Source organism: Octodon degus, unplaced genomic scaffold (genome assembly GCF_000260255.1).
Source record: "Octodon degus isolate 3935 unplaced genomic scaffold, OctDeg1.0 scaffold00122, whole genome shotgun sequence".
In the NCBI taxonomy this organism is placed as follows: domain Eukaryota; kingdom Metazoa; phylum Chordata; class Mammalia; order Rodentia; family Octodontidae; genus Octodon; species Octodon degus.
Genome location: NW_004524698.1, coordinates 506,974 through 517,314, shown reverse-complemented (window position 1 = coordinate 517,314; position 10,341 = coordinate 506,974). Strand labels below are relative to the sequence as shown.

Here is a 10,341-nt window from a genome sequence, read left to right as displayed (position 1 = left end):
CAAGGGCCTGAGTTCAATCCCTGGTTCTGCAAAAAAAAAAGAAAGAAAAGAAAAAGAAATTCAGCATAAATTTGACATACTATGGCATTTAGAATGCATTAGATTCCAAAAATAAGAAGCTCCTATCTCTTCTTACAGTTCTAAAGTTCAAACAGGTAGAGGATCCTTTTAGATTTAGAATTTTGGAAGTTAGAAATAGGTTTTTTAAGAAACAGGTTTTTTTTAATTTTTGTTTTTAGTTGAATGGATGATTTGTGTAGTATATTTAAAATTTCCTTTTTTGAGATAGAATCTCTATTTATGTAGTTCAGGCTAGCTTTTAACTCACTATGTAGCACAGGCTTGCCTCAAACTCATACCAATCCTCCTACCTCAGCCTCCTGAGTGCTGGGATTACAGGTGTGTGTACCTCACCCATCTACATTTTTGTACAAGATTTCACTATGCAGCTCAGACTCATAGTGATGGTCCTTCCCCAGTGCTGGGATTACAGGCTTGCATCACCATGCTGGGTCTCTGTGGCCTCCTCAGTGCACCTGGGGGTGGGGCTAGCTGGGCCTGTGGTACTGGGGATCCAACTCTTTCCCTGTGCTTGCCTAGGCAGGTCCTTAGTTGGCTGAGCTAGCTTACTAGCCCTTACATTTTTGACATTTTGAAGCCTTAAATCTTCAAATGATGCAAGTTGAATTTTTCTACTTTAGTTGGACAGGAATGATATACATTTTAACATTTATTAGAGGAGCACTTATTTCACTGTTCATTTTCTTTTCCTTCTAGTGTTTTGTTTGCCCCTAGTTCCTTGTTTACCTATAATAATTGTTTAGGTGGAAGTATGATTTCTAGGCTATTTGTTGTTTTATCATTTTGTGTATTTAGGAGACATACTGTTACCACAGAGTCACTGGGGATCTCTTCTTGGACTGATTTAGTGAAATTTTTTAGCAGTTGTATTTAAACTGTTTAAGCAGTGAGGATTTTGTTTTTAAACTTCTTACTTTAAAAGATATTAAATTGTAGCTATTGTATTGAATATTATAATTGCTCTATCAATTTCTGAAAAATACCTAATGCTAACTATTGAAACAATGCTAAGATGTTCATAGCTATACTTCCTCCCAGTTTCTTTCTTTTTTTCTTCTTTTCTTTTTTTGAAACAACTTCTTGCTCTGCAGTTCAGGCTGGCCTTGAGTTCACTTTGTAGCCCAGGCTGGTCTCAAACTCAAAGATCCTCCTGCCTCAGTCTCTGGAGTGTTGGGATTATAGGCATGCACCATGATTCCCAGCTTCCCAGTGGTTTTCAAACCGTCCTTGATATTCCTTTCAGACTCTGTTTCTAGGGTCCCTGAGAGTTCTATGGACTCTCACTGATTTTATTTATTGTTTTTGCTCAACCTACATACAGATCAAGTATGCCTTCCCAAAATGCTTGGAGCCAAATAGATATCAAGTGTTAGATTTTAGAATATTTACATGTGTAAAATGTACATACATGCTAGAGAAGTACTGTACCACTGAGCTACATTGTGGATAAGATCTAGTCTAAACAACTAGATTCATTTCATGTGTATGTGTATATGTGTGTGTGAGATTCACATAGCTTGAAAGGTAATGTTGTACAGTTTTTTAGTATATGTGCATTTTGACTATAACATCACTTGAGGTCAGGTGTGAAATTTTTCACTTGTGGCATCACATCCACACTCAAACATTTTGAATTTTGTATTAGGGATGTTCAATCTGTAGTACAAGTCATTTTTCTGAAGTAATTTTGCTACCTGCAGTTCTTGGTAGATCCATGTTGTCCATAGGGAATCCAGTTTATGTAGCCTCACGTGCTCGGTCTCACTTTCTCAGAAGTCTTTTTCTGTTACATATACCTGGTACTTTAGTGATTTTTTTTTTATTTTAGTGATTTTTATGCCTGTCTCCTATATGTCATTTTTATCTACTATATATTTAAATCTGTAAGAGCCATTATTTTATTCAATGTTGTTTTCCTAGCATCTACCAAAATCTGACACATAATGTCCATTGACATTTATACAATTTAATCTGTGTTGAAGTATATATTTTGACTTCTCATTTCTTAGGGTAATGAAGTCTTTAAGTGAACTACTTACAGAATGAATAAATATGAAATTTTTAACTTGGGAAAATTAAAAATAAAAATAAATTAAAAGCTCACATTATAGCAAACCATAGTAAGTTGTCAAACTATTGTAGCAATAAGAGTTGTAGTCAGTATTTTTTGTACTTCATACATTCTGTATGTAGAGATGTATACAACTGCACAATTCAATGAGGTATAGGCAATGTTCCTCTTTTATAGAGTTGGAAACTGAAGCAAGGAGGAGTGAAAGAGCTTGGTCACATACAGCATGTGGGAGAAGTACTGTTTTAATGAAAAGAGTAGTTTGGTCCAAAGCAGTAAACTTAATGACTTGCCATTTAACCTACTGATTTACAAAATCACATGAGTTATCAGGTATTTGAAGAGAGACAGCAGCACTGAAGATTTTTTACTTCATTCATTTCATCTCATAAATAGCATGTATATTTTCTGAAAATTGTTTCTTGGTAAACTTGGAAGTATATCTGCAAAGCATAACTTCTTTTTCTTTAATATTTATTTATTTATTTTAATGTATTTAGGATAGGGTCTGTAGTGTCTACAGGGTCTCACTACATGGATTGGACTTAGTGATCCTCCTGTTTTCAGCCTCCCAGGTGTTGGAATTGCAGGTGTGTGCCAACATGCCCAGTGTCAATCATCTCAATTGCCATCTCAGCATGCCTCTGGGGAAGGATGGGGCTGGCAAGGCATGCTGGGGATTGAACCCCTCTGCCTAAGTGGGCACTTTAGTCCACTGAGCTATCTGGCTAGCTCTGTCTAATATTTATTGAAACACTGATAGCTTGTTTTAGATTTTTGAAATAAATTATCATCTAAAAGTGTATAATGTATAGAGTAAGTGCAGTTTAATGGAGTTAGGAACAATATAGGCATAATCTTTATTAATGTGAAAATGAATTATACTATTTCCTCATCTATAAATCAAGATCATAAACTTTACAAGTGACACCCTGAATTAGATCCCAACAAAAGTTAAATATTACATTGTTTCCCTCTCTTAGCCTAAAAACTTTAGATGAATGACAAATTATTGATGTTGTAGAAAGTAGTTTCATTAAATTAATTACTTTATTTATTTATTTATGGTGGAAAGGGGGGGAGGGTGAACTCAGGCCCTTGCGCTTGCCAGGCAAGCACTTACTCTACTGAGCCATTTCTCCAGCCCCAATTTCATTAAATTTAAAAAAACATTAAAAAGTATTTAAGCAGTCACTGGGAGGCTGAGTTAGGAGGATCACTGTGAGGTTAGGCTGACCTAGGCTACAAAGTGAATTCAAGGCCATCCTGAATTGCATAGCGAAACCCTGACTCAAAAAGATCAAAGAAAGGGGGGAAAAGTTGTTAAAATATAACCTGTGCTATATAACAGGACAGAAGTGAATCATTAAGAAAAAATAATTAGAAATTCCTATATTTGGGGAAAGACTTCGTAAACTTTTGTTCTTCAATCTCTGAATTTGTGGGGAGGTTCATTTGTTGGTGGGAGGTTTATTTTTGTTTTTGGTGCTGAGGACTGAACCCAGGGTTTCCAGCTTGCTAAACAAGCATTCTACTGCTGAGCCAAATCCCCAGCCCCTAATCTCTGAATTTGTACTAGTGAAAACTGTTTTAGAGTTTGTTCACATAGGCCAGTATATTCATAATGTTGATACTGCAGATAAATAAATTTACTAACACAATTTGGTTTCTCAAGAAAAGGCCATGTTTAAAAACTGGAACAAAAATACTAAAAACTTTCATGCTAACCTGATTAGTAATGTGGACATTTTCCATATTATTGTTTGTGCTATAATTTAAAGAAAATAATGGGAAAGGTGTGTATTAAAGAGGGATATGGCTCAGAGGTAAAGCACTTGCCTGGTGTCCATGAGGCCGTGTTCAATTCCCAACATTTTTAAAAGTCTGTAGTTTAAGGATGTAATAGTAATTTATCTTTTGCTAAAGTTATTTGGATATAAGAAGTAGAAATGTTGAAATAGCATTTGATTCTGCTATAAGATAGCCTCCTTTCTTATCAAATGGGCCTCTTTTAACATGCAAGCTGTTAATGGTTTCCCAAGTAAAATGTGAATTAATAGTATTTACAAAATGGCCAGGATGTGTGTCTGTCCGTCTGTCTGTCTGTCTGTTTGTTCATCTACCATATATAATACACATATGTATATGTATGTATGTATGTATGTATGTACATACAATCTGTGCTAACTTTATGCCAAGTAGTCTTTTATCTATATGGATACATGTGTTAGCTCTTGGCATGGAAAGCCCCTAAGCCCTTATTTAAAAAAATGTTATCTGCCTGTATGCAGGGTCACATAGTATATTCAGACTCTTGTTCAACCCAGTATACCTCAGTTCAAATGAAAGGAGGAGAAGGGAAGCCCATGTGTTCTGGAAATGCTCCCTAGTTTCCAGAATGATTCTCTTTCCTCCCTGGTCATCTGTCTTTCCCCAATATTAATTTATCTAGCCTTCCTTTCCAGCAATACCCAGCTTACCTATGAAAATATTTTCCCCCTGCTTATTTTCAAATTAGGAAGTGGGATCCCAATGAGTAGGCATTAGTCATCTTGTGTTTTCTCATTTCCTTTGCACTTCAGTGTTGCACTGGTCTTCATTTTATAGTGCCACCCAGCCCATTTGTTCTTCCCCCATTTCCTTTATCAAATATGTGACAAAGGAGGCTTGCGGGTTAGCTCAGTTGTTTAAGCGCCTGCTCTGGAAAACCCAGTCAGGCACAGGGGACCCCACTTCAGTCCCCACCTCCACCTGCCTTACCAGACCTGCTGTTAAGGTAGCCTGAACCAGCCATAGGAAAAAAAAAAAATCCTTCTCAAATATATGGCAAAACATATAATTGTAATATACTAAAATTTAGTTTTAGAAATCTTTGGATTTATGGGGTTTAATCTAGTAATTAGATATTTGAAGTAAAACTCAAATAGCTTTCATAAAACACAGAATTCAGAGAAAACAGCTAAGCTCTAAATCACCTGTTTTGAAGTATCTGTGTGGCCAAATAGCTCAACAGATTGAAGTGCCTGCAAGGCAGGCCGGGAGTTCAATCCCTGGGCCTGTGGTGCTGGCCCCTTCCCGGGGCACACTGAGACAGTGATTGAGCCTGGGTGTGATGGCAAGAACCTTTAATCCCAGCACTTGGGAGACTGTAAATAGAATGATCACTACCGGTCTGATCAATGCAATGAGACCCTGTAGACCCTGTCCTAAATAAAAATAAATAAATAAATAAAAGTAAGTGTCTGTGGCCATAACTATAAAGTTCACAGGTGTCAGCTTTTAAAATTAGATTGACTCCAATCATTTATATACCATTTTCTTCAATAATGAGATTAAGGCCAGGGGTATAGCTCAGTCGCATAAGCACTTGCCTGGCAAGCGCACAGTCCTGAGTTTGATCCCTGGTACTGAAAAAAAAAAAAAAAGAGATTAACAGAACTATATTTTATTTTTAATTTTATTTATGTGTGTGTGTGTGTGGCCAGCTCAGCCCACCAGGGGGCGGGGCTGGCTGGCAGGTGGGGCTGGGGGATTGAACCACTGTCCCTGTGCTTTACTAAGCTTGCTCTAAGTAGGTGCTTTAGACCACTGAGCCATCTCACCAGCCCCAGAACTCTATTTTAGATTAAAAGATTTTTATTACATTGTTGGTGTTATTTTGATGGTATTTAGTATTGAACCTAGGGCCTTTGCACTGAGCTTTGAATCCTCACCATGAGGCCTGGCTTACATTGTAGCTTTATGATTAAAATTTGTGAGAATTATTTGTGATAGGAAACTGTTAAAATACACTCGTATCTTAGTTTTTGTGAAGTTTTATCTGCTTACTATCCTGTGGAAACCTAAGAACCCTCATTAAGTTATAATTATGACTTGTTTAGGTAAATGTATGAGCTATTAAAACTTTAAGAATTCTGCAACATGTATATTTAAGACTCAATTTTTTGTTTATGTTTGAGCATTTTTTCTTTATATATTAAAGTTGAATGAATTGAACTTCATATAATAAAGCAAATTATATGGGGTCGGTAATTTTTCTGAACATCTTGATAACCTTATTGCCACAAATGTTAAATAGATGTACTTTTTTTTTTTTTTGTCAGTACCAGGTATCATACTCAGACCTTGTGCTTGCTAGGCAGGTGCTTATACTGCTGAGCTATCTCCCTGGCCCTAAATAGATTTACTTTTAAATTCCTAATTTTCTTTCAAACAGATTATGTATAACTTCTTGGTAAATTTTCCCTCCTTCCTCTTTTCCTTTCTCCCTTTTTTCCTTCCTTCTTTTCTCCCCCTTAGCGCTCTCTCTCTTTTTTTCTTTCATATTGAGAATTGAAGTTAGGGAATGTGGTATTATATTCCTATTCCATTTTCTTTTTTTTCCATAAAAAATACCACAAGAGTTTTTATTGGAACTGTATTAAATCTGTAACTCAAACTGGGAAGGATTGACAGTTGCATATTGCCACAGTATACTCATACATTTATTAGGTCTGTTTTGATTTCCTTCAGCACTATTTAGATTTCATCCTACAGACCAAGTGTAGATGTATATTTATACTTTAGTACCTGTTACTTTGGAACTGCTGTAAAATAGTATTTATTACTCCATGTTCTTATTGTACATTACTAGACAGTGTTCTTTCAGTATCCACAACAGAGAGGTTCCACAAAACCCAACACATATAAAAATCCACAAATACTCATGTACCCTTTAAAAATGGCACATTGTTTGAATACAACCCATACACATCCTCCTGTATATTTTAAATCATCTCCATATTGCTTGCAATACCTAATACAATATAAAAGCTATGTAAAAGTTATATTCCTTTCAGAAGATTTCAGCAAAAAGCTTAGTTCAGACACAATTATTTTTGTTTATTTTCAATCCATGGTTGGCTGAATCTGCAGATGAAGAGCCTGAAAAAATGAAGGGGCAAATATTTATAGAGTATTAAGGGTGTGTGTGTGTGTGTGTGTGTGTGTGTACGTACGTATCTTGTATCCTTGCTAAACTCTAGGTTTTTGAAGATTCTTTGGGACAATCATGTCTGTCAATGGAGACAGTTTTATTTCTTCTTTCTCAGCCTCCTCTTTCTATTGCCTTTTGTTGTCACATTAATGCTGACCAGGATTTCTAGTAAAATTCTGAACTGGAGAGAGGTTAGAGAGTAGACCTTCTTGCCTATTTTTCTTTCATGGAAGAAAACTTTCATTCCTTCCTTCACCTTAAGTATGATGTTACCTGTAATTTTTTTATTATGTTTTTCCTTTTATGAACAGTAGAATTTAATTTGCTAAATATTTTGAGGATTTCTGCAATATGTTCATGAAGTAAATTGGTCCATAGTTTTCTTTTTCCTTTGTCCTTCCTTTATTATTTACTTTTGTTTGGCTTAGATAATCAGGTTAATTCTCACTTTATAAAGAAAGGTGGAAAGTGTTTCATCATATTCTAAGTTCTGATCCACTGAACTGACTGCTTCCCAGTGTAGTTGGTCTGGTTTTCCCACTATTAACGGGTAGAGAAAACATCACGCTGAAGTTCAGCAGGTCACTCAGCTCCTTGTCGGGCCCTATTGTGGCCATGCGCTGCTGTTGCGGGTTCATCTTCGGCCAGCAAAAGTTCCCTTGGGTCACGTGCGGGTGGGCTCGGGTGGGCTCGGTGGCTGCCTTCCCCCATGCAGGCTGCGGTCCTCCCACAGAATTTGTGGGTCTCCTCAGGTGGACATTTTTTTCGCTGAGGGGCCTCAGCACCACGCTTTGCTTACCCTCTCCCTTTTTTCATATTTTGAGGCAGGTTCTCACTAAGTTGCTAGGATGCTAGGCTGTGGGGTCCCCTTGCCTCAGCCTCCAGTGTAATTAGATTTACAGGTATATGCACTTGTGCTTGGCCCTTGCTAAGCATTTTGATGTCCTCCTTTCCCATGAAAACTGATTTTGTATTTGTATTCAAAGCACTCACTGGATGCTACCATAGTTAATGACCTGAGGGTTTTTTTTTTTTTTTTTTAAACCCAGGGCCTTCATATACAGCTACAATCCTTAGTCCTTTTAATTTTGAGACAGGGTTCCACCAACTTGTAAATTGCCTAGGCTGGAAACTTGAAATTGCCATCTTTCTAAGTTTCTCACAGTGCTGGGATTACAGGCAGGTACCGCCATGGCTTTCTGGCCTGAGTTTTGTGTTTGGCAAGTATAGGTGTATGGTATTTCATATAAGGTCTGACATCCTAATTGTTATGCTATGTTAAGAATATAAGTATCAGTTGAGGGGCTGGTGAGATGGCTCAGTGGTCTAAAGCACCTACTTAGAACAAGCTTAGCAAAGCACAGGGACCGCGGTTCAATCCCCCAGCACCACATGCCAGCCAGCCCCGCCCCCTGGTGGGCTGAGCTGGCCACACACACACACACACACACACACACACAAATAAATAAATTTAAAAAAAAAAAAGAATATAAGTATCAGTTGAAATGTTAAGACTTATTTTTGTGAGAATGACTTGCCAAGTATTAAGGGTTTTTTTTTAAAAATGAGAATGTATTTATTGAGGGAAAGAAAGCTCTTGTCTGAGTGAGGGACAGGAGGGGGGGCCCAGGTGGGTTGTCCCCTTAAGGTTTTAAATGATGTAGAATATACTAACTGCTACACTTTTATGTGGTAATCTCAACAGGACTCTACAGGCTCCAGCCCAAGTTCCAGTGGTTGTGTCTCCTGGGAGCCAGCAGTTACATACAGTAACACTCCAGACAGTGCCACTTACAACAGTTATAGCTAGCACAGATCCATCAGCAGGTGGTGCATCTCAGAAATTTATTTTACAAGCCATTCCATCATCACAGCCCATGACAGTACTCAAAGAAAATGTCATGTTACAGTCACAGAAGCCAGGCTCTCCTTCAATTGTCTTTAGCCCTACCCAAGTACAGCAGGTTCTTACTAACAATGTTCAATCTATTTGTAATGGAACCGTCAGCATGACTTCATCTCCATCCTTCAGTGCAACTACCCCTGTGGTGACATTTTCTCCTCGAAGTTCACAACTGGTTGCTCATCCACCTGGCACTGTAATCACTTCAGTTATCAAAGCTCAAGAAACAAAAACTCTTACAAAGGAAGCTGAGAAAAAGGATGTTGAAGATCATTTGAAAGAAGACATTGAGAAAACTGAACAGCCACAGCCTTATGTGATGGTGGTATCCAGTTCCAATGGATTTACCTCTCAGGTAGCTATGAAGCAAAATGAACTGCTGGAGCCCAACTCTTTTTAAGTAATACCAAAGGAATTAGGGCTGACTTCTTTTAAAAATTGGACTAATTTTCAGTTGTCTGCAAACTAAGATAAATCCACAGAGGTCCCTAATTTTCTAATTGTAAAAAATAATTTAGAGTTAATTGTGGCTTTGTTAGATAAGAAAGGAAAGCCCAAGTTTTCTCTTTATACTCCAAATGTTTCAGAAGTCAATTGTGAAGGAACTGGCATTTTATACTATGAATCCATTTTTTGAAATTTTCTTCAGTTATGTCATAAGCATTTTTAAAGTTTCTTTTCTAATTTTACATTGTAGCTTTTCTCATTCTTTTGTAAATATAATAAACAAGGTAACAGGAGTTTTATATAGGAAATATTTGCATTCCACTTGTTTAAGTTGTGACTATCAAATGCAAGAAAATTATGTTGTTAAAATTGTGTCACTAAGATTGAATTTATTTGGCTGCACTCTACAACACAAGTATGAATATATAGAACAGCATTAAAAATTGCTATATGCCCATGCGTGGTATGGATGTCTTGTTTCAGAAGCTTATGTCTCCAAGCTTATGTCTTGTTACATAAGCTTCAGAATGGCTCTCCTTTTGTGTAAGCCCTTGGGCAAGCCACTTGATTACTTTGAGCCTTCTCATTTCTGAAAAGACAAGGATGCATTAGACTAAATGATTACAGATTTCTTACCTAGTTCTGAATTTTCAGATTCTAACACATACATTTTTAACTTATGACAATTAAAACAATATCAGGTTACTTTCTAATATAAATACAGCTAAAATATTACAGAAAAACAAGTGACCCCCCCACAAACTTCATTCTATTTTCAGAAAGTTCTGCTATAAATTATTCCTAAGTTGTTTATTAACTCTAGACTACTGTGTACTATGGTTCATTAGTAAACTTAGGTTATTG

The 10,341-nt window shown here is 36.9% G+C and overlaps 1 protein-coding gene across 6 annotated transcripts in view; it reads left to right on the top strand.

The window, feature by feature from the left end:
• The window catches only part of Elf1 (E74 like ETS transcription factor 1), a 98,851-nt gene extending 88,914 nt beyond the window's left edge, over positions 1-9,937 (top strand). For all 6 annotated transcript variants that reach the window (XM_004640258.2, XM_004640257.2, XM_023700122.1 and 3 more), the window contains one exon: positions 8,833-9,937. In XM_004640258.2, coding sequence (XP_004640315.1) covers positions 8,833-9,430 — 598 coding nt within the window. In that variant the 3' untranslated portion in view covers positions 9,431-9,937. The remainder of the gene's footprint in view (positions 1-8,832) is intronic.
• The last annotated feature ends 404 nt before the right edge of the window (positions 9,938-10,341 follow it).